The sequence below is a fragment of the Zeus faber genome, assembly GCF_960531495.2.
Source record: "Zeus faber genome assembly, chromosome: 19".
Lineage (NCBI taxonomy): Eukaryota > Metazoa > Chordata > Actinopteri > Zeiformes > Zeidae > Zeus > Zeus faber.
Window position 1 is genome coordinate 25,678,571 of NC_137206.1, and position 24,117 is coordinate 25,702,687.

The following is a 24,117-nucleotide window of genomic DNA, read 5'->3' on the forward strand; positions in this document are numbered from 1 at the left end:
CACGCACACTTAACTTGCTTGCTCTACGGCAGGTTTGACGTGGTTTTTACAGTAGGTAATATAAGATAATGACACTGCACTTTGAATGAATTAGGAGCACGTTATTTCAATTCAATCAATTATAAAAAAATTTCAATCGTGAAGGAGAATAAAAAGACTGAGCAGCACGTCGTTTAACGACTAACATTTACAGATGTTCAGTCTCTTTGTGCTTGTCCAGTGACGCGCGTAAATGCATCTTCCCGCAAGACGCAAAGTATTACGCTATTTTTTTCTCACTAAAACAAACATAGATGCCGTACTATGTGGTTGTTTATGCAGCAAGCTCGCACACTTATCAGATCCTCATGAGTCGCCACATGGTCCCTCCACTGCAGAAGTCCGCACCCGCTCATTTGCCGCTTCCTTTGGCTTCGCCATCGTGCAGGCGCACAATGTCATCGGCTGTTGAAAGATTGCTGTTGAGATTTTAGGCTTTGACCCGCACACACACCAAAGAACTTTGGAAAGGCTATTCCTATCCTATAAAATCACACATTTGATTGAATTTTGAACTTGGCTTATTGGGATCGTTTAGAGACGGATTTCCGTCCTTCACTCACACGCCCATTGGGGACAGCTACGATTCTACATCTCAAATTGCTGCTAAATTGGCCTTGAAAAACAATGTAAGGTGGTCCAAGATTTAGCCGACGATTCTGAAAGAGTTGTTGCTTAGTGATTTGGTTTCCATGGCCGCAGCACCAACGAAGATCGATCTCTGGTCGGTGCTGCAATCCAGCAGCCCTCGGTGCTTGAATCCCTGACGACAAGAGGAACTCTCAGGGGCTGTCTCTTGATCGCTGAGCTCAGTGTTTCTCCCGTCGGAATACGTCTCTGGATCAGTGCCGGCGGCACTGGTGCGCACGAGGGATGACACATCCTCAATGTAATCTAAAACGTAATTCTAATCAAGGTTGTTTTTTTTTTTAATCAAACGATAACAAAATGAAATCACAATAAAATAAGATAGCAAAATATTGACATGTGCGTGACCACCACTATATACAGTATATCAATTTTTACACTTTGTATTAATTTGTCCATAAATACCCATGAAACAGCATTTGGATTGGGCCAAACAATGACTACTTTTTATACACCTCTAGCTGTTAATGTCTTAATTGTAAATATAAATAACATCCTGAGATTCCGAAAACATGGTTACATGCATCATGTTACTATGTTCACTTACTATGATCAGCGTCAGCGGCTCCGGTGCACACAAGGAAATGACACATCCTTCCAGGCAGGACCGGCTCTTCCTACAGTATAGGAAGCTGCAATCAGTGTGCCAAAACAGTGTGTTTTTATTTTAGGTGTGGATGATTTTATTTTACTCCGTTTCCTTATGGACCCCCCCGATCAGACTCACAGCTGAAGTGATTCTGCTAGGAACTTTCCTAGAAAGTGCTTCTCCTTTGCTCCTCTGTGGAAGATAAAGAAAAAAATAAAATATTAAATCAGCCCATCAATAGGATAGTCGCTTAAAAATTTACATTGCAGAACATGGGTTCACAGGTCCAATTCTCCCTCCACGTAAAACTAATCTGTTCTGAGTCCTGATGGCGCTCCATAGTCTCATTGATCGTCACATATTCAATCCTATAGTAACAAAATGTCCTATCATATTGTGTCCTTATCAGAATCAGAAAGAGTTCCTTCCGGTAGGTGCATGATGATTATTGGTGCGTATCTACAGACGATTAGCATTTTAAAAAGCTTGACAGTCCGAGGAAAACTAAAATAATAAAAATGTCAATTAAAAGCAAAATTAACATTGCCAAATTTACACAAATAGCCAAAGATAAATAAAACAGAATTAGACAAATATATAAAAATATAGGCAATATAATATAGTTTTATGAATATTTATCTGATATCGATTGACCAAAGAAGAAAATAGTATATAATATGGATTCCCTCATCAGTTCTGAGTATAGGAAGGGTTGAGTAGAAGGAGGTAGAGAAGAGGTAGACTAGAGGTAGAGAAGTGGTAGACTAGAGGTAATAAAGAGATAGAGAAGGGGTAGACTAGTGGTTGAGAAGAGGTAGACTAGAGGTAGAGAAGAGGTAAAGAAGGGGGAAAGAAGAGGTAGAGAAGAGGTAGACTAGAGGTAGACTAGAGGTAGACAAGAGGTAAAGAATAGGTAGACTAGAGGTAGACAAGAGGTAGACTAGAGGTAGAGTAGAGGTAGACTAGAGGTACAGAAGAGGTAGACTAGAGGTTGAGAAGAGGTAGACTAGAGGTTGAGAAGAGGTAGACTAGAGGTAGAGAAGAGGTAAAGAAGGGGGAAAGAAGAGGTAGAGAAGAGGTAAAGAAGGGGGAAAGAAGAGGTAGAGAAGAGGTAAAGAAGGGGGAAAGAAGAGGTAGAGAAGAGGTAGACTAGAGGCAGACTAGAGGTAGACAAGAGGTAAAGAATAGGTAGACTAGAGGTAGACAAGAGGTAAAGAATAGGTTGACTAGAGGTAGACTAGAGGTAGAGTAGAGGTAGACTAGAGGTATTGAAGAGATAGAGAAGAGGTAGACTAGAGGTAGAGAAGAGGTAAAGAAGAGATTGAGAAGAGGTAGACTACAGGTAGAGAAGAGGTAAGGACGGGGTAAAGAAGAGGTAGACTAGAGGTAGACTAGAGGTAGAGAAGAGGGAGACAAGAGGTAGACTAGAGGTAGAGAAGAGGTAGAGAAGAGGTTGAGAAGAGGTAGACTACAGGTAGAGAAGAGGTAAGGACGGGGTAAAGAAGAGGTAGACTAGAGGTAGACTAGAGGTAGAGAAGAGGGAGACAAGAGGTAGACTACAGGTAGAGAAGAGGTAAAGAAGAGGTTGAGAAGAGGTAGACTAGAGGTAGACTAGAGGTAGAGAAGAGGGAGACAAGAGGTAGAATAGAGGTAGAGAAGAGGTAAAGAAGAGGTTGAGAAGAGGTAGACCAGAGGTAGAGAAGAGGTTAAGACGGGGTAAAGAAGAGGGAGACAAGAGGTAGAGAAGAGGTAGACTAGAGGTAGAGAAGAGGTAGACTAGAGGTAGAGAAGAGGTAGACTAGAGGGACAGTAGTGGGTGAAGTGGCACTGAATTGACGTCTGAGTCCCTGCAAGTAGAAAGATTCCTGCGCTGTTGTCGTGGAAATACAACTGTTACGCTTGCAAGAGACGCTTTTCTCCTTTTCCCTTCAGTCTCGTCTCATTTTCTGCCTTATTTTTCTGAGCTCCGGTCCCATCGCTTCTGAGCCTCACCAAGAGCTATTGTCCCAGCATGACTGTAAACTGAAGGCACAGGGAAACACTGCTGTCACGCTGTGTGTGTGTGTGTGTGTGTATGTGTGTGTGTGTGTGTGTGTGTGTGTGCGTGCGTGCGTGCGTGCGTGTGTGTGTGAGTGCACTCACCACACTACAAAGAAAGGAGTCTTAACAAGAAGGAAGATCTTCAAACTCAATTATATACAGTACCTAGGTTTTTTTTTATTGTTTTTTTGTTTTTGTTTTTTTTTCTCTCATGAGATAAATGGACTCGGCTAGAAGTGTGCATTAGAATATTCCACCACTTTGAGAAAAAATATTTTGGTTTTGTGTTTTTTTTACTTTCAGCCCTTAAAGAGACACCCCAGTTTTTTGCGGGGGTAAATTTGCTTTTTGTTACTCTTCCTCTATAACTTGCTATTTCTATATACGCTGAATCTTTAAAACTGTTTCTCTGTGTTGAGGTGAAATGAGATGTTAAAGGGGAGGGAGAGAGAGAGAGAGAGAGAGAGAGAGAGAGAGGGAGAGAGAGAGAGAGAGAGAGAGAGAGAGAGAGAGAGAGAGAGAGAGCAGTGCCACAGTGTGATGTGATGGATACACTGAGTTTTATTAGACTGAAACTATTCATTCTTTTTGGACATTGTTGGGTCTCGGACAGAACGGGACAGAAAGTTGGTGTTTTGTTTTTTTTATTGTCATGTCGTCGGTGATGTTGGTGAAGCCAACACCAGGCTTCTCACGAAAATCATGTTGTGAATCTAGCATCATATCCAGCAGCGAGGGTAAACACTGGGGATGCAACGGCACAGTGGGCTCACGGTTTTGGGGTCACGGTAACGGTATTGTTTCGGTATCTTAATATATCTCTATCTCTATCTCTTAATCTTTAAGATTTTTTTTAAAGAAAGAAGGACATTCAAAAAAAAGTTTTAAGGTGTAAAAAATGTTTTTATAGTAGTCTGCCAACTAGTGTACCGCTGTGTGTGTATGACTGTGGGGGAGGGAGGAGACAGGGGTTCAAGTAGATTGGTGGGTTGTTATAATTTAGATAAGTTAATCTGATTGGAGGGAGGTGTCCATTATAGTGGATAATTCAAATATTATTTTTTGTTAATATTTATTTATTTTTATATATAATATTTAATAATATATATATTGTTTCACAATAAAAACTAGATAAAACAGGTACTATAATTAGTTATTGTTGTGTAGAACAGGTATCAACAGTATTTTTTTACACATAAGTAATAATAGTAATAACTTATTGAAATAAAACCTCACAGTTAGAGTGTGTGCCTTTGCTTTATGAACCTGACGTGACAGTGGGTGCGCTCCTTCTCAGCCAGGGCACCTCCCGGTGAGGGAGGAAATGTTACATAGCGGGGGAAACATTTTCCGGTGAGACGGAAACTTATACAAACTGTAAAACTTGACAAAAAAAAGAACGGCTCCATCACCCAGCGAGACTCGGTTTCCTTTGTTCTGTCAAAAGAGCTGTTCAAAAGAACCGGTCGTTTCGTGTTTCTCTTGAAAAGGCTACGTAGCTGTACGCAGTTGAAAAAAAAGACATTTCACGCATAAATACAGAAGTGGTGTGTGGCCGGTGGAGCTGCAACAGTGGATTTACTAGGAAGCAGCACTTACTGCACGTGGCTCCAACATTGCCGGTTGACTTCCATGATATTGTAAAACCGCAGTTCACGTGTGCGTGTTGAGCCGTAGGGGGCGTAACGAACGGTTTGATAACATACCATGTACCATTGCATCCCTAGTAAACACACTCTGGAGCCCGTGTTCAGAGTTGGTCCAGGTCTGCGCTTTTCCCACCGGGTTGGTTTTCTTCGTCCGGGGGTTGGGGGAGAGGTTTTGTCGTGCAGACCTGGCAACCCTGCCCCGAGTTGGGGTTTGTTTCCACGGCGCCACTGCTGAACAACCGCAGGCCCAGTGTCCCAGAGAGACACAACAAGAGCAGCGTGTCAGAGAGCATCCAGTGGATATCTTGTTGGTCCAAAAAAAATATTGAATCTGCCTTCTATCTAGTTTCTGTTGAACTAAAATGTTAATTTCTGCTGCTTGATATGCCGCTCTGCTTTCCCACCCAGTGTTAACGTGCAAACTTGATCTGGCTCTTCTGGACGGCTTCTGGAAAATCTCATCTCGATGCTTTCACACCTCGCGGCAGTCGACGTGTTCCCCACTCATCCTGTCATCCTACGCCGCTCTAATCCAGAGCGCAAATCATCACCGCGGCTCTCGCCGTAAATCCGTAATGGATGTGCGGGGTCGCTGCATTTCCATCCTGCGTCCGCTTCATGTGTTTTGATCGCAGTGTTTTTTCTTTTTGTTTGGTTTTTTTTGGTTGTTTTTCCCCCCTCGCAGGCGAAGATGACAGCCTAGCCCTCAAGGGGAAGGTGACAGTGGGAGACATCTTTAAGAAGGAGTTCAAGGTCTCCGAGCTCGACGCCAAGTGGATCAGCAGTGAGTACTCCCAACCCGCACACCGCCACGCTAACTCAATGTCGAAATAAAACGAGCCTGGCAATTTCAATAGTGTCTCACCCAGATTTGTCCATTTATTTAGGCAAGAGGCTACGAGGGGACGAGGGCTTTGCATGATCTAAAGCTGTTCTTTCACCTCGAACCAATTACGTTTGTCGAAATAGAACGAAGGCCCACCCCCTCCCCCCTGGGTAGGCTGCACTTGTAAACACACCGGTGCTGGAGGCAGAATGCCGGTGTCCAAAATGGGCAACCCCGGGGGGGCAGAAGGAGAAAGATGATACTGTATCGTATATGAAATATGATGATATTTTGGGTGTCATTGACAAATGTACATCGATAGTTTGCCGTTTTTTTTCGGGGGTGATATTTAACTTCTGACGTGTGCCGAAGAAAACGGGCAACACCACAAACCGTCTTAGAGCAGCTGCTCTTGTTACACTCTTGTTCTTGTTACTTGTTGCTCACACTACAAGCGCTGTGCAGTGTTCATTTTGTAAAACAAAAAACAAAAAAAAGACGGCACTAAATGCTGCTTTTTTTTTTTTTTTTTTTTTTTTTCGACATTTTCTTTTGTTTTTTACGATGCCGATTTTTAATTTCAAGACGTGTCTATTTTAGACTATTTTGTTCCCCTAATAAAGGTGTTTTTTTAAATGCATGATTAAAGGCATGCAACCAGCGATGGACTGGGATAAAAAAAACAGCCCTGGCATTTCTAACGGAGAGGTCTTATTTTCAAACCCAACACCACTCAAATGTTGACGCAAAAAGCTTGAGATAGCCTCGAGTTTCGTTTGAATATTGGGAGAGACGCATCCGAGCAGGGGTTTGGGGGTCCTCCCATAGGACATTTTGAGCCTCAAACACATCATTTTCTACATTCTGGTGATTTTTTATGCACCAACGTGTGCCCTTTCTGCAGTCAATTCATGACAGGAATGTCTTTATTTATGTAAAGGAAAGCTTCTATCAAAATACGGTTTACTCATGTTGCACACACCTGGGATCAATTACCTGCATCACTCCACACAGTATTTAGTCTCCAGCTTCCCAGTCATTCTTTGCCAGACCGTCAACTAGCTTATCCGAGTTGTACAGCTACTGGCTCCATTCCTAGTTCCAAGTGCCTAGCTCCTAGTGCTTGTTTCCAGTCCCTAGTTTAGGTCTCTTGTCGTCGACGCAGTCTGTCCATCCTGCTACTACTCTCCAGCAACCACCGTGAGTCCTTGAGGTTCTTCCTCATCCATTCCCCCCTGAACCCCCTGGTCCTGGGGTACCCCTAGCTCCAGATCCACAACCCTCAAATGGACTGGTGCTTCGGTAGCATGAGCGCCTGGAGCACATACTGCCACGCCCACTGCCTCCGCTCGGCCTCTACCCCGCCACCGGACGAGCCGCCGGGGGACCCCAAGAGCCCCGACCTGTCCTCGGTTCCTTCAAAATATTTGGACCTGGCCCCTGTTTTCAGCAAGCAGGGCGCGCTATGCCTGCCACCTCATCGACCCTACGACTGCGCAATCAACCTCCTGCCAGGTAGCTGCTTTTCGTCGGCCCCAGTCTTGGCCCAGCCCGACGCCAACCTCCAGTTTGTGGTAGAGGTGGACGCTTCAGACACAGGGGTAGGAGCGGTATTGTCTCAGCAGTCTCCAACCGACGGTAAGCTCCACCCCTGTGCCTTTCTCTCCCGCAGGCTCACCCTACCCGAGCGCAATTATGACGTGACCAACCGGAAACTCCTGGCCGTAAAACTAGCCCTGGAGGAGTGGCGCCACTGGCTTGAAGGAGCAATCCACCCCTTCGTCGTCTGGACCGATCATAAGAACCTGGCCTATATCCGGACGGCGAAGCGGCTCAACTCCCGGCAGGCCAGGTGGGCGTTGTTCATCGGCCGGTTTAACTTCTCTCTATCCTACCGCCCAGGCACCAAGAATACCAAACCTGACGCCCTGTCCCATGTTTTTGCGCCAGAGGAGAAACAGGGGATCCAGAACCCATCCTACCACCCCTGTGCCTTGCCGCCACGCTCACCTGGGAGATCGAGTACCTTGTCACCCAAGCACAGGAACACCAGCCTGACCCAGGTACCGGACCCCCTAACCGCCTGATCATCCCTGACTCCATACGCTCCCAGGTTCTGCAGTGGGCCCATGCCTCCCGCCTCAGCTGCCATCCTGGGATCACCCGCACCCTGGCCGTCGTCCGCCAGCGCTTCTGGTGGCCGACCCTGCTCCCTGACAGCCGGTCGACTCGTCTTTGGTCCCACATCGTCCTGGACTTTGTCACCGGTCTCCCACCATCCGGGGCAACACTACCATCCTCACGGTGGTGGACCGTTTTTCTAAAGCGGCACACTTCCTCGCCCTGCCCCAACTGCCATCGGCAAGGGAGACCGCAGACCTGCTGGTGGCCGAGGTGTTCCGCCGCCATGGCATCCTGGCAGACGTGGTGTCGGACAGAGGACCCCAGTTCACCTCCCAGGTCTGGCGCGCCTTCTGTTCGGCCAGACAGAGCAGGCAAACCAGGAGGTGGGGGCCATGCTCCGCTGCCTGACAACCACCAGCCCCACCTCCTGGAGCGACCAGCTGCCGCGGGCCGAATATGCCCACAACACCCTGGTCAACGCCTCCTCTGGCCTGTCGCCTTTTCAATGCTCTCTGGGCTACCCACCCCCGCTGTTCCTTGCCCAGGAGGTTGAGATCACTGTACCCTCCGTCCAGGCCCACATCCGTCGCTGCCAGAGGAAGTGGAGGAGGGCCCGCTCTGCCCTATTCCAGGCCTCCGCCAGGTCCCAGCACCAGACGAACCGGCACCGTGTGCCCGCACCCACATATGTCCCCGGACAGATGGTATGGCTCTCCACAAAGGACTTGCCCCTCAAGGTGGACTCCCGAAAACTCGCTCCCCGGTATGTTGGTCCCTTCCCCATTGTGTCAACCCCTGTGTCGTACGCCTTCGTCTCCCTCCCTCCCTCCGTGTCCACCCCACCTTTCATGTGTCCCTGCTTAAGCCGGTGGTTTCCAGCCCTCTCTCCTTCCCCGCCAAGGCCCCACCACCCCCCCGCACCATCGACGGTCACCCCGCCTACACAGTGCGGCGCCTGCTGGATGTGCGACGCCGGGGGAGGGGCCTCCAGTACCTCGTGGACTGGGAGGAATATGATCCGGAGGAAAGCTCCTGGGTCCCCCGGGGACAGATCCTGGATGCCTCCCTCATCCGGGATTTCAATCTGACTCGCCCTTCCGGTTCTAGATGTCCGCCAAGTGGCGTCTGTAGAGGGGGGGGGGTGTGTACTGTTAGGCCCACGGCCTCCCAGCGCCACTAGAGGCCACTCTTGCCCCATCTGCAGCTCCCCCCTTGAGCCAATTGCACACACCTGGGATCAATTACCTGCATCACTCCACAGTATTTAGTCTCCAGCTTCCCAGTCATTCTTTACCAGACCATCAACTAGCTTACCCGAGTTGAACAGCTACTGGCTCCATTCCTAGTTCCAAGTTCCTAGCTCCTAGTGCTTGTTTCAAGTCCCTAGTTTATGTCTCTTTGTTTCGTCTTCCCCTTACCTGCTTGTCTCCGCTCCTTGACCAAGGCTGTCCATCCCTCTCCATCCAGCCCGGATCCCCGTCACTCCACCCGGATCCTGGACCCCTCCTCCCGGTCATCATCACCCCGGGCAGCTCCACCGTCTGGGCTAATAAACATCCTTCGTCTGCCTCCCATCTCCCCGTGTCGTGCGTTTGGGTCTCACCTAGCCCCGGTCGTGACATCGGGCCAGGCCAACTCCTAGTAGGGCGGCCCATCTGGAATTTGCCCAAATGCCAGACGGCAGAAATTGTGATTTATATATATATTTTGTGGTAAAAAAAATTCACGATTATATTTTTGGCTGGGGTGTTGTTGACGACTCTCCGAGTACCTGAATAATAGTGTGCGTGTGCGTGTGCGTGTGCGCGTGTGTGTGTGTGTGTGTGTGTGTGTGTGTGTGTGTGTGTGTGTGTGTGTGTTGGGGGGCATTCTTCAACGAAAACCCAATTAAATCTACACAGGGATCATCGTTAATTACCTTTGTGATTATTTTGTCTCTTCACTGTGTGTGCATGGATCCTTTTGCACTTTCTTTCACTTTCTTTCACAGGCACTTTTTTTCAGTGTGTGTGTGTGTGTGTGTGTGCGTGGGTACGTGCTTGCACGCACCCACGCACCCATGTATGTACTCGCCTTTTGTTTGCGTATCCTTGCAAACTGATCGTCTGACAATGTATTTCCTCTCCCCACCTCAGCAACCGCCCAATTACCTGGAACTAGAACCCTCATTTTGCCCATGATCAATGACAGCTCATGGCCGCTGCGGTTATTACAACTTGCCAACGAGGACTCGGGGGCTTGTTTCCTCGTAGTGCGATAGGGACGCTACTCACACTGACAGCCCCTCGGGGAGCCAATAAAGGAAAATGGTACACTGTTATTATGGTTTTTTTTTTATTTATTATTATTTTTGTTGTTGTTGTTCGCTGGGATGTGATGGTCAGGAGAAGGACACACACTGACATGCCTACACAATACACAACCTTGTTCTCACGGTTTGGGATTTATTGCTCACCGCCTGACGACCTGAGGGTCTTTTTTAAAATATTTTTTTTCTCTCTCCAGCTCAGGGGTTAATGAGGCAGATTTTGTCTTCGCTCAAGCTCTGCTAATCTGTTTGTCAAATCACAGGACAGGCGGCGGCTCCTGGAAATGTCACAGCTGTTAAACCCGGTCTCGAAATACTCAAATCGCAAGCCTCCCTCTCCCTGATGTCAGCCTCGCACGCTGAGGATTAGGAAGCTCAAATCGGGTTTTCCCGTGTCTTCGTGTGGCGCCATGCAGGAATGGTTGGGGTTCGTCGGTGAGGGCGGGTAGAGAGAAATTTATTTTTTGCGTCTGAATTCAAATGACTGAACTCATGCTGTTGTTCTCAACTGTCAACGTCAAAAATACTGAGCTCATATACAGCTTCGAGATCAATAATGTTCTGCCTCCGATGGTTAAGTTTTGGCGTAAGGTTAGAGGCAGTTGAGGCCGGGGTTTGGTGCGGTTCAGCTGTAAACAAAGCGGAATGGATCCAAATGTCAGGATGCAAAGGGAGTGGCCAAAACGCAGACAAGACTTTATTTAATAAATCACCTAAAATGACCCAAAATGATTCTGCAGTATCTCTACAACTACAATGCTTCAATGCATGACTGTGGCTTCCTACAGTAGCGGGTAATATTACGTAACTTATAACAAATAACTAAAAAATGTGATACTTACGTGTACCATCGACTTAGTCATCATCAGTCTTCAACATCGAACTTTCCAAATAAAGTGTGGTTATTCTCACCCAACATCAGCGGCGATTGTGTCGCACTGTTTTTTAAGGGGTTTGGTCCCCATGTGTGCTTCAGGAAGGACGGCATTCCCATGCAAGCACTTTGTTCCTGCTGCTCACCGTGACCCAGTAATCCGCGCACGGATCCGTCACGCGACGATGGGCCTCCGCCGACGACACACAAACCGCACTCGTGCTGTACCCATCTGGGTCCTCTGAAAAAACATCTGTTCCCTCCATCAAACGCCTCCTCTAGAACCTCCCCCTCCGGCCGCGCTCCGTTGGCACCGTCCTGTCATCAACAGAAGGCCTTCATCATGACGCTTGATGAGCTTGTTATCGCCGTTCGTTAATGGCGGGTTTTTTTTGCGTTTTCATGCTCAGCCCAAACCGTCATTTACTCCCTGTTGTGTCTTATCTGGCTCCGTGGAACTGTTCTTTACAACCAGTCCTGAAACCATAATTCCAATTACAGGGTGGGTATTGGGGTGGTCTGACCCTCCCCCCTAATCAAGACTTGGATCCCCCCCCCCAAAAGAGGTAAAAACAATAGGTCAGAGGAGTCGAAACATTTATATATCCTTCCTACCTGTTATCTTAAATATTACAATATATTTCCCATATTCATGCCTAGAAGAATCTTGCTATACGGTGGAACCCAACACCCCCCGCCCCCCTGTTGGAGAAAAAGTTGACCCTCCCCCCGATTGTCATTGTATAATTCACACTCTGCCTGCAACTTGACAAGCTTCTTTTTAAGGTTAAATTGTCCTTAACCTCGCCTCATCTTCTTCCTCACCTCAACTGGCTCTGTTTTAAAATAATCAAATAGTCTCAAGTATCATCTTGTTAAATAACTCCAAAATTGAGTTTCAATGTAGATCATTATAACTTTCTTCATTCCCGCTTGTTCAAAGCAGCCGGGTGTTGGTGGATTGTACCTTGCGTTCATTCATGCTGTTTTTTCAACCCCATCCTTTTGAGGAGGATAGGTGTTTAGACACGTGAGAATGCCTCTCTATATTGGAGATACAGCTACCTGCATACCAGTCGCTAGTAACAGACTAAATGAGCATTTTGTGTGGTGTGTGCGTGCGTGCCTGCGTGTGTGCGTGTGTGCGTGTGTGTGTGTGTGTGTGTGTGTGTGTGTGTGTGTGTTCGGGGGCTTAGGAATAAACAAAGTGTTGCATTTCAGTCAGAACCGAAAAAAAATAAAACTGAAAATGACCTCAAAACGTATACTTTTTACAACCCACGTTGAAATCATGCTCTTCTGACCATTCTGGATTTAACAAAGTCTGTTGTTCGGGCTCCATAAGCCTGTTGTTCCACAGATCACATGTGTGCTCTCAGACCTGATTGTCTGTACAATTTGCAGTAATTGGCTTTCCTGGATAAGGGTGTGTGGGGCATAGGGTATGAAAGGCCTATAGGCCTATAAAAAAAAAAAAAGGGTTTGGTCTGGATTTACATGTTATTTTCCCACCCCTCAGATACTTACCATGAGACATGGTACATATAACATTCTTTTTTTACATATAATATTTTTAGCCCTTCCCTCGCCAGTTCAGTATAATCACCGCACCCTGATGCCTGTTCCAGAGATTGCCATCTGACCTGCTCAGGCTATGCTTCATCGTCTCTTCAAATCCTATGATGAATCAAATGACATATTCAATTTAATTGCCATTAAACTACTGATTTCTCCCACTGTACATGGACACATCAGTATTTCTAGCAGGTCCAGTAGACGTCGTTAAAGGTCTCTGCGAATGGATAATTGCACAATTGGTAGACCCTGCTCATATCGCACATATGGCTATCATCTTTTCCTGCTAAGTGTTTATCCAACGCACAGGCGGCCACCACCATCATGGTTGTCGCTGCCCCTGGGGAGACGTCGGCCCCAGGAGGAGGCAGAGCACCTCCTCAAGCAGCTGGATGTAGTTTTAATGGCTGCGTGTTACCTTGTTCTATGCGCAGGGACATCTTAAGTATGGCTTAGTCATTTTCTAAGTGGAAAAAGGGAGGCAGACAAATTATTCAGAATGCCCTTCAAAATAGGAAACCATAAGATGGTCCGTTTTGGGTGGATTACATCAAAGTACCGAATTCCCTTTGAAACGGCTCTTTGCAACTGCAAATTTTTCCATTGCCCTCGCTGTCGTTGTAGGTGGTCACTTAATATTTTCCAACGTTTGCCTTTCTTTTGATTTGATTTGGTTGTTGTTTTTTTCTTGGTCACTTGAGATGGTATTGATTTTTTTTCATTGGAGGAGGATCACAGCTGCCTTTCACTTCCTCCGCATGTTCATTCTTGCCGGAAAGGCGCCATTCGTATGTGAATGCAATTTCGCGTTCACATTCACTCCAGGCCAACAACTCTGAATCGTGTCCCTTTTATTTCAGTCCCAAGAGTTAAAAAAGTTGATGAAATGTCTGAGGCACATGCAGTGCTTAATCCATTTCAATGGAACAGTATTGTTGGGAACTTCCACAAGTAATGATTTCCACAGAGACACCATGAGGCAGGACTCTGTGGACTACAGGTAGTAGAAAGCCACCTTCTAACTTTTATGATTAAGTAATTACACACAACAAGTGTAACGGCTTGTATTAGTAATTCTGCATGTCACCAGGACTCACCGTCATTACGTCAGCCGATGCTGCGTTCAAAGGAAACTCGAAAATTGTAACTCGTTTTAGTAGTAATGCTGATGTAAAGACGAGCGACAGCACAAACTGATGCTATGTTCCATGGAAACTCAGAAAACTGTCATTCATATATATCACAACTAACCTGGACTCCGTGTATTGCTGCCTGCGACTATAGTTATTATTATTGTTATTATTAATATTGAAAGCAAACAATTGAGTACCCTTAAAATTACATTTCTGCATTTTAATACAATTTAAGTTCAAAGTCACAATTTGTCAATTTGTCAAGTGTACAGTACAACACAAGGTCATTTGGTACAATGAAATTCTTGGGGCATGACAGGCAACAACTGCGTAGTTGTTGCCTGAAATAGATCAGTCTATTGCACAAGATATGGATATAAATATAAAGTGAAGGAGTGCTGGTGGATATGTACATGTAGTTGTGGTGATGTACATTTAATTTCCGTGGGTTACTACAGATGTTGCAGGTTGAGAATCCTGATGGCCTGAGGGTAAAAACTGTTTGTGAGTCTGGTAGTCCATGCCAGGATGCTCTGGTAACGTTTACCAGATGGCAGCAGCGTGAACAGTCCGTAGCCTGGGTGGCTGTCGTCCTTTATGATTTGCCGTGCTTTCCTCAGGCATCGTGTGCGGTAGATGCCTTGTACGGGGGGGAGGTGGCAACCAATGATGCGCTCCGCTGTCTTCACCACCCTCTGGAGCGCCTTGTGATCAGCAGCGGAGCAGCTGCCGTACCAGGCGGTGATGCAGCCAGTGAGAATGCTCTCAATGGTGCATCGGTAGAAGCTGGTGAGAGTCCTGACAGACAGGCCAAACTTCTCGAGTCTCCTCAGGGACAATAGGCGCTTTTGGGCAGTTTTTATTGCCGCGTCCGATTGCCTGGACCAGGAGAGGTCATCACTGATGGACACACCGAGGAACTTGAAGCAGGAGACTCTCTCATCCGCAAACTTCAGGATGGTGTTGGTGCTGCACGTGGCCACACAGTCATTTGTGAACAGGCCGTACACAGGAGGGGACTGAGTACGCAGCCTTGCGGGGCTCCGGTGCTCAGGGTCAGTGCAGAGGAGGAATGATTTCCCATTCACACCACCTGGAGTCTGCCCGTCAGGAAATCCAGGATCCAGTTACAGAGGGAGGTGTTAAGACACAGGATCCTGAGCTTGGGAACAAGCTTAGCGGGAACAATTGTGCTGAATGCTGAGCTGTAATCTACAAACGGCATCCTCACGTATGTGTTGCTCTTGTCTAGGTGGGAGAGGGTGGTGTGCACTGCCAGGGCGATGGCGTCGTCCATAGAACTGTTCGGGCGATATGCAAATTGAAGGGGGTCCAGGGTGTCAGGGAGGGAAGAGCATACGTGGGTTCTGACTAGCCGCTCGAAGCACTTCATGATGGTAGAGGTCAGTGCTACGGGGTCACTGCTCATTCAGGCAGGTGATGGGTTGTTTCTTTGGTACCGGGACAACGGTTGTCTGTTTAAAGCAGGTGGGGACTGTAGACTGGATCAGGGAGAGGTTGAATATGGAGGTGAATACCTCCGCCAGCTCTGAGGACATGGCCTGGAATGCCATCAGGCCCTGGAGACTTCCGAGAGTTTACTCTTTTAACAGCTCTCCTCACGTCAGCCGTGAGGGAACAGAGTGCAGTCATCCTGGTCCTCCGCTAGCCTTGCAGCCGGGATGGTATTGCTCGCCTCAAACCGTGCGTAGAAGGCGTTGAGCTCATCGGGAAGAGAGGCGGCTGGCTGGGCATCACTCCTGTTTCTCCCTTTATAGTCTGTGATGGTGCGCAGTCCACACCACATGCGTCTGGGGTCGGAACTGTGGTAGTCCAACTCCAGCTTGTCCCTGTAGGCTCTTTTGGCATCTCTGATGGCTTTCTGAAGGTCATATCTGGACTTTCTCAAGGCCTCCATGTCCCCAGAGCTATAGGCGGAGGACCATGCTCGGAGCTTAGCACAGACATCACCATTAACCCAGGGCTTCTGTTGGGGGAAAGTCCTGACCTTGACTCTCGCGACGACGTCATCAATGCATTTGGAGATGTAGGCTGAGACAGAGTCTGTGTATGAATCGATGTCCCCATCACCTGCAACACAGAACATCTGCCAGTCCGTGGTTTCGAAACAGTCCTGGAGAGTGGCAGTGGATTCTTCACTCCAGCGTCGGACTGTTCGACAAACCGGTTTTCCTTGTTTTAATCGTTGTTTGTAGGTTGGTAGGAAAAGAATGGAGGTGTGATCCGCCTTACCAAAGGCAGGGCGGGGGAGGGGTTTGTAGCTGTCCCGTAGTTGTGAATAACAATGGTCGAGAGTCTGATCATCCCTGGTAGGAAAGTTGATATGCTGGTGATATTTAGGCAAAACTTTCGTCATATTAGCCCTATTGAAGTCGCCACAAACAACAGAAGAAGAAAGAAACAGTCTTTATTAGTCACGCAACACACCACACTACAACACATGCTTGCACACACACACACATGCTTTGATGGTGGCCGGTGAAATGGATTCTCTGCTTTTGACCCATCCTGGCTTGTCCTTCCTCTGGGGGCACAGCCAGGAGCAGTGGGCAGCATACGTGGACGCGCCCGGGGACCAGGTGATAATTGTCCATTGCTGGTCAGACAATGATGGGTGCATGTTTTTGGTGGGGGTCCTTACTGACGTGAGGTGGAGGAAACCCCATGTGAGCGCAGGGAGAACATGCAAACTCCACACAGAAAGGCTCCTATTTGGGAGATAACCCGCCGGAGCACGGTGCCAACAGCGCACCAGGCGGGAATCGAACCCACCTTCTTGCTGTGAGGCAGCAGTGCAATGCACTGCGCCACCGTGCCACGTGCCAGAAGCTGCCTTAGGGTGAGCTTTTCCAGTCCCTTGTTTACGCCGTAAAGGTCCTCTAACGCGCACGTTTTATCCGCCTGCGGGGGTATGTAGACTGCCATGATTATAGTGGAGCTGAATTCCAGCGGGAGGTAGAAGGGACTGACTTTTATAGTTAAGAGCTCCAGGTCTGGAGAGCAGTGCTTTGAAAGTACTGATATATCCAAACCCCAGTGAGAGTTAACCATAATGCAGACCCCAACGCCTCTGTTTTTACCTGACTCCGTGGTTCTGTCATGCCGGTAGATGGAAAATCCAGCCGGAGTAATGGCAGAGTCCGGAACCGGAGCGTCCAGCCAGGTTTCTGTGAACGCCAGCACACAGCAGTTTGTGATGAACCACTGGAAATGTATCAGTGCGTGTAGTTTGTCCATTTTATTGTCCAGGTATTGAACACTTGCCAGTAAAATGCTCGGTAGTGGCAGGTTGCAGTATCTTGTCCGAGATCTGCATAGAATTCCGGCATGTTTGCCTCTTCTCTTTCTCCTCCGCGGGCGTAATGGTAAAAACAGCGGCGGCAGGACAAAGGGATCGCAGTACGTACTCTTGTAAGTTGCGAAAAAGTCTGTATTAAGTGTCGAACGGACATCCAGGAGTGCTCGTCGTTCATATTGTAAGAGCAACAGTGCACTGCGTGTAAAAATAAGAACAATACAAATAATAATAAACACAAAACTACGAGTTGAATGCGGAGCCATTGCTGGTGCGTCCATACTACCGTGCACCCGGAAGTAGCTAGAAGTAGCTAAGGTCTTAAAGGAGCAATAGACGACTAATTTGCTTTAACTTATCATTATGAAGTTAATGTTATTTGCACAGTCTAATGCCTATAAAATAATGACACAATTGCTGTTTAGATTGGTTCCTCATGTAGTGGATAGTGACTCATGATCCTGTTTTTATCCCAGAACTGTGGATTAACGCTCGCCATCTGGAAAGAGGAACAGCTGCGTGTTCCTGAACTGTGTTTTGGTCACCGGCTCCATTCTGGCCACCAGTTATAAAAAAGCAATTAACAAGTAGATGTAAAGCCCCTCACTAACCACAAGGGGGTCAGTAAGCTATGATGAACTCAACACCCCCTCCTCTCCCCATCTCAGTCTGATGGTCAAACAACAAACACTTCAAAAGGCACAACCACAGACCCTGAGTCTGGACACTCTGTGAGACACCAGGGCGACTCAAAACCTTTGTGTTTATAACCTCACTGCCCTTCTGTAAACACACACACACACACACACACACACACACACACACACACACACACACACAGACATCGCCTCCCCTATTGTTTATCACTGAGTTGCAAACTCTCAGATCCCGACGATAAACTAATAACACATTTCCCTGGACCTTTCTATGATCATTCTCTGTTTTAAACAAGATTGCATCAACATAATTGAGTAATGAAGTAAACCTGTAACCAAACTTAATTTAAGTTACACATGTTTCTATTCAAGTGGACTAAAACCCGATCGTTCTATGGCGACAAATCACAGCAATGCCAACGTCCTGATTTCAATGTATTTTTTTATGGACCTTTGCTGCCATCAAGTGGCCCAGAGATAAGAAGTACCTCCCGACATCATGTGTCGGAGTCACATAAAGTGTCTTGTATTTTCTTTCCTCAAATTAATTGTTGTGTTTTAATATATTTTTATTTTTATTAATAGTACAGGTGTTAATTTGTTGGCTAAGTTTTTATTCCTCAATGTTTATTCAACATTGAATTTATCATGAGTGCTCAAAAATGATATCATTTCGAGACAGTCTAGTTACGATGTTTCAATCATTGGGTTGACAGTGATGGAAGGTGTGTGTGAAATGTCTGCGTAAAATACAAACTTCAATTGTTGTATGATAATTAAAATGGCCCACGGGCTTTCGAGACAAGACGTCACACCGAGGGACTGGTTCAAAAACGCGCCCCCTAGTATTACTGCTACACCTATAAGCCTTTATATCACTCTGCATTCAGACTGCCACCGGGTGCCAACTCTCGGGAAAATGATTGATTTACGACAATGCATCACAGGAAGTGTGTCATCCATTGTGCAACCAGTAGTGGAGAATGGCGGATGGTGGAAAAAACGAAGAAGCGGTGGAAACTCTACCCAGCAAGAGAAAAAGAACGTGAAGAGGGAGAATGATAGAAACAATAGTGAACCTTGGACGGGCCTTGGACCTTTAACAATAGTGAACCTTGGACGGGCTTTCGCTCGATGGAGAGAGCGTTCCTAACTGACTTTCAGTTGCCATTCTTTCTACTGGATCAGTAAGTAAACAGCCTGCAAATATGCATACTATACTGCCACATGTTTTACCCTTCCTTCATCGTTGCACTGAGATTGGTGTTTCTTGTACAAATTGGGATTCTCATGGTTGTTTCTTACTTTGGACGCTAACGCTCACAGCCAAAAACAAACAAATGATCCATTGTCCATTTGATCATCTAAACAAAGAATGTTCTTGCAGTGCATTACTTCACGGAGCTACGCTGATGAAAACGTAAAGTGAGCCAGTTGTCTTTGTGACAGCATCGCAAACAATAATATGACTTGGAAGCTAGGGGGTAAAGTTGCTAGGGAGTAAAATTCAAAAGTCATCTATTGCACTTTTAAAGTGGAATCCATAAATGATAGCAGACCCTGCCACCAGCATTAGAAAGAGCGTATAGAGGAGCACATAAATAATACAAATACATTCAGTGGCTGTTTCTTATGAAGTGGGAAACATGGGATTCTTTAACAAAATAATATTGTGTATTACCACCACATCTCTGGTTGGTGTGTTAAGTTGAGTGGAAAAAAGAATACGGACATCCAGACAAATAATTGTGAACACTTTTATAAGTAGTGTTTCCAAAGCAACTTAAAACAAGGGAGTCAAGGCCGGGATTCAGAATGAGAGTAATGGAGTAATGTCTAATGTTTAGATAAGGCGTCACTTTCAAAGTAGGTAACCAGCCGCTCATTATATTGACTTTCCATCTCTCCCCTCCAATCACACAACATTGGTAATGATGTGAACCTTGTTGCTTAATGGACTTGTATAATAGCTCTTCTTCTCAGCAATGAGGCACAGCAAATGAGCACCAGGCTCTCACTCTGTGTACCTCACATCCAAAACACACCCATTATTTCATTCACATCCTGAGAACGCTGCTCTCAACAAAAGGACAGATAACCCAGATGGCTTTCTACTTTGCACTACATGACTAGTTTGCCAAAAAAGCTGAAATGCTGCTGCCTTTTCCATCAGTCTGTATTGATCCAGAGGCATCAAAGGGACCGGGCGGAGCAGAGAACAAACATCGGGTCATCTCCCGCCGGCCAAGGCCGGTGGGGCCCATTAAGGCCTTCACTTCCCAGCACAATAATAGGAGTCGAATAGGAGAAAATGATTCATCTCACGATTCCACCAACAATTAGATTATTTTTCAACAGTGGACACTTTTCCACACTACTGGTTGACAAGCAGAGTCCTGTTTATCTGAACATCCTGCATCCAAATACTGCAACAGATTCTTCTCCCCCCTTTTCCACCAGATGCATTGGCTGGTTGTTGGATAATTGTGGCTGGAGAGCGCAGAAGAATATGCATATTGTCTATTGTCATATGCATATTGAAAAATGTATTATTTATTACGTTTATTTAGACAGGGACCATGTACTGTATAAATACATTGATCCCAATGAGAGAGAGCAGATACTCTGTACCAGGATGTAAAAATACCACTGTAATGTATGGTATATGCATATGCAATTATTATTGACTGTCCTGACAAAGTTGAATGTTTTGATTTGAAATGTGGGAATAGGATTAAATAGTGTAATATATTCAGATCTTTCTTTGCAATGACGTTAATGACTCATCAATGGCGCGATATTCCCTTAATGGAACTCTCTAGGAAAGATATTGGAGAATGGAGAATATGCACTGTATGGATTTTGATATGGATGTTTAGGGATCACTAAAACTGGGATAGTCATAAGTTTGTTTCTGCCAGAGTTTAATAAACCCCTCGGTTTAATGGAGCTCCAGTCGAATGAGGTTCCACTGTAGGTGTCAGTAACCGGGGGAATCCAAGCAGGGACATCCTGTCAGATGACGAGAGTTGCTTCCCACACCTATGCCCTATGCCCTATCACCTCTGCCCTGCAGTTATCTCCGGTCAGTCAGGTCAAATCCTAAATGCCGCTTCTGAGACAAGCTCATCCATTGTTTGCTGTCGGCTTTGTATAGAAAGCCAGGGAAAACTCAATTTCCCACTGACAGACAAGCTTTTTCTCTGCTGCAGCCTTCACATCAACGTGAGGTGAGCTGACGGTGGCAGCTCGAGGCGCATGGCGCTTTTTCAGCTAAATGAGAACATCTGAATCTCATGTGATTATTTTATGTTTCATGTGATTATGTATGTTTTTATGTTTGTGCAGCGTTAAGGGACATCCAGTCACAAAGACATGCAAATTAATGGCTTTCTTGTGTGTTCTCTGAATGTCTGTGACATGCAGACAAAGAGGAATGACTTGGAAAAGGCTGTAACAATGTGATAACACTGCAAATAGTATCATAAATTTGACCTTATTTTGTATAACCAGCCAAAATGTAATAAATTTGACCTTTATTGTGTAATAACCACATTTTCTTATAAACATCTTGAACACCATACAAACCTTTTGCTGCATTTTGTAATCATTTATATGACATGACATAGAAATTATTCATAATAATCTAAACCCTATATAGCCATAATTGATCGAATTGAATAATTTATCCTGTGCAGAGAATGGCATTTTTTAAATTCTGTATATTTTTATTATGAATTTCTTTTAAAAAATGTATATATATATTTTGACTATTTGTATATATTTGACTTTTTTTTTTTATAAAATCTTTACTGAACTTTTTATTCTATTTTATTGTATTCTATTATTTGTATTTTCCATTTTTTCAGACTGCTAACCTCACCAGAAAAAAATCCTAGAATATGTAAATGTACCTGACAGAATAAACAGAGACTGATTCTGATTAAATAATATATCTTACCTAATGCGGTGGTCATACACATTTTGGAGTTAACCACTTGATGACATTTCACTAGAACGCTCACACACACTGTGTTGTTGTGCGTCTCCAAACAAACGCATGCATGTGCCACAACGCACTGTTTAGTATTTGGGGCGAGACTCTGTCCCTCTGGGATGATGTAGAGAATCAGATGAATACATTTTCTCGACAACAGACACAAACACACACAGAAACACACACACACCCGCGGATGACTTTACTGACACACACGGGCCCACAGCAACGTGACTTGGGGAAACGGACATGACACAAGGAGTATGTCCTCTCTTTAAAGAGACCTGCTTTCTTTCTTTTTTCTTTCTTTCTCCCTCCCTTCTCTGTCTCTCTCTGGTCTGGTGCCAAATCTGTTTGCAATCAATTCATCAAATTTGATCCTTAATTGTCAACTAGAAATTTGTCAGTTTGAAGTTAGGACATAGCAGTCGCACTGCGATGCATACATTTTGTTTATTTATTTTGGGAGGGTTTGAGGAAAAAAAATCTTTAAAGGCTCTTTATTGACTGTTTTAAGCAGGGTTAATAGGGTTGATCTAGGATGGGACCCCCCTCTCTCTCTCTCTGTTTTGCTGCAACCCCAAGAACAATTGTTTGAAAACCTTTTTTCAGTCAAGGAATGGATCTCATAACTACCTCGTTTAGACTTTAGAATTATTTTGAATAATACCAACTTGAATTCTAAGAACAAGTAAATGCAAAACAGAGGATATATACTGTAGTGTATGCAGTTAAAATGGAGTGAAGGACACCTCTGTAATTACTGATACCAGGATCCGCTTTGTGTGTCTGATACTCTGCTCTGTTAATCACACTCCTAAAAATGCCCCAGTATCGGAATCAGATTCCAACATAATGTGATTTAATTGCATTGAGTTCCTGGTTCAGGCTTGTAACTCAGTGTCAGTTTTGTGGTAAGCTTATTGTGTTTACTCAAAAGCAATGAATAAATCATTCCTACTGGTGCTTAGCCTGAAAAATGGGCAATCTCTGCATCTTATTATCATAATTGTTCCAGTTGAACATCCAGCAAGCAAAGCCTCCAATCCTACTTGCCCATAATTCTGCACATAGCTGAACCATGTAATAGACTTAGAGTTCTTTGAGTTGCCTTTAGCAGTCATCCTATCAGCGAGAATTCAAAGCTTAACTGTGTTTTTGTTGCACGGCAAAAGCCCTCTGAACATCCCCTCCCAGCAAGAGTTTTTCTCGACGTTGCTGCTGCACAAAACCACAAACGCAGCCTTGTTACACAGGAATATGGTGTTTATTATAATTTTTTAGTCATTCCATGTCATTTCACTATCGCTCATTGCGCCTGAAGCTGCGCGGGGTCCACTAGCCAGGACTTCTTACTCGGCTACAGAATTTAAAAGACATAGTAAAGGTAGAAGAAGTAAAGGACGCTTATACGTCCATCTTTTTTTTTTTAATCCATCCATACATCCATAGATCCAATTTCGTTACCCACCTTTCTTGGCCAGGGTGAGGTGAGGCCGGCACATGAGTCCGTCGCAGTTTCGCACCGAGTCCTAAACATCAAGGAAGTGCTTTAAACTGCAGTTCAGCTGCTGGCCGTTAGATGCTGCTCCAGAAAACCTCGGACTAAATGAAAAGTCAATGGAAGTAAATTTAACAAATCACTCGCAATTATGTTGTATTATCCATGTGGGCTGATTCATTCACCTGTCTGTTGACCTGCCCACACATTTGTCTTCCCTCACATGCCATTGACTCTTCATTCATCCCCAGTCATGGAAAAAAAACAACTTTTCATTTCCCTGCTTTTTCATTGCTATGCAGGAATAACAAACACTCCACACATTATAATGCAGAATTCCTTACGAAGCACAAAGTAATGGAATTAAAATGCTGTGATTTTCTTTCTGATTAGGATGATGGCAAGTCAGAGTCTGAGAGACAGGACTGTACTGTGGTGTGGTGTGGCTGTCCTTGGAATGCAACTGATCCGACATACAAACTTTGAGAGAGAGACAGAAAAGAGCCACACACATCTTAGATTATATTTATTATGACCATATATTGCGATGCCTGTTCTTCTCACTTATCAGTGTTTTCTGAAATGATTCAAACAAGTAACCTTATTCACTAGAAGAGTTTTTGCACATTATATATACAGTATGAGCCACTTTGACAAGGGCCAAATTGTGATGGCTAGACGACTGGGTCAGAGCATCTTCAAAACGCCAGGTCTTGTAGGGTGTTCCCGGTATGCAGTGGTTAGTACCTACCAAAAATGGTGAACACTTGGTGTTCACAACTGGTGAACCAGCGACAGGGTCATGGACGCCCGAGGTTCATTGATGCACGTGGGGAGTGGAG

The 24,117-nt window shown here is 45.5% G+C and overlaps 1 protein-coding gene across 1 annotated transcript in view; it reads left to right on the forward strand.

Annotated features, from left to right (window-relative positions):
- The window catches only part of dpp6a (dipeptidyl-peptidase 6a), a gene marked incomplete at both ends in the record, with an annotated part of 261,559 nt that overhangs the window by 184,441 nt on the left and 53,001 nt on the right, over positions 1-24,117 (forward strand). The window contains one exon of the mRNA XM_080020294.1: positions 5,651-5,749. Coding sequence (XP_079876420.1) covers positions 5,651-5,749 — 99 coding nt within the window. The remainder of the gene's footprint in view (positions 1-5,650; positions 5,750-24,117) is intronic.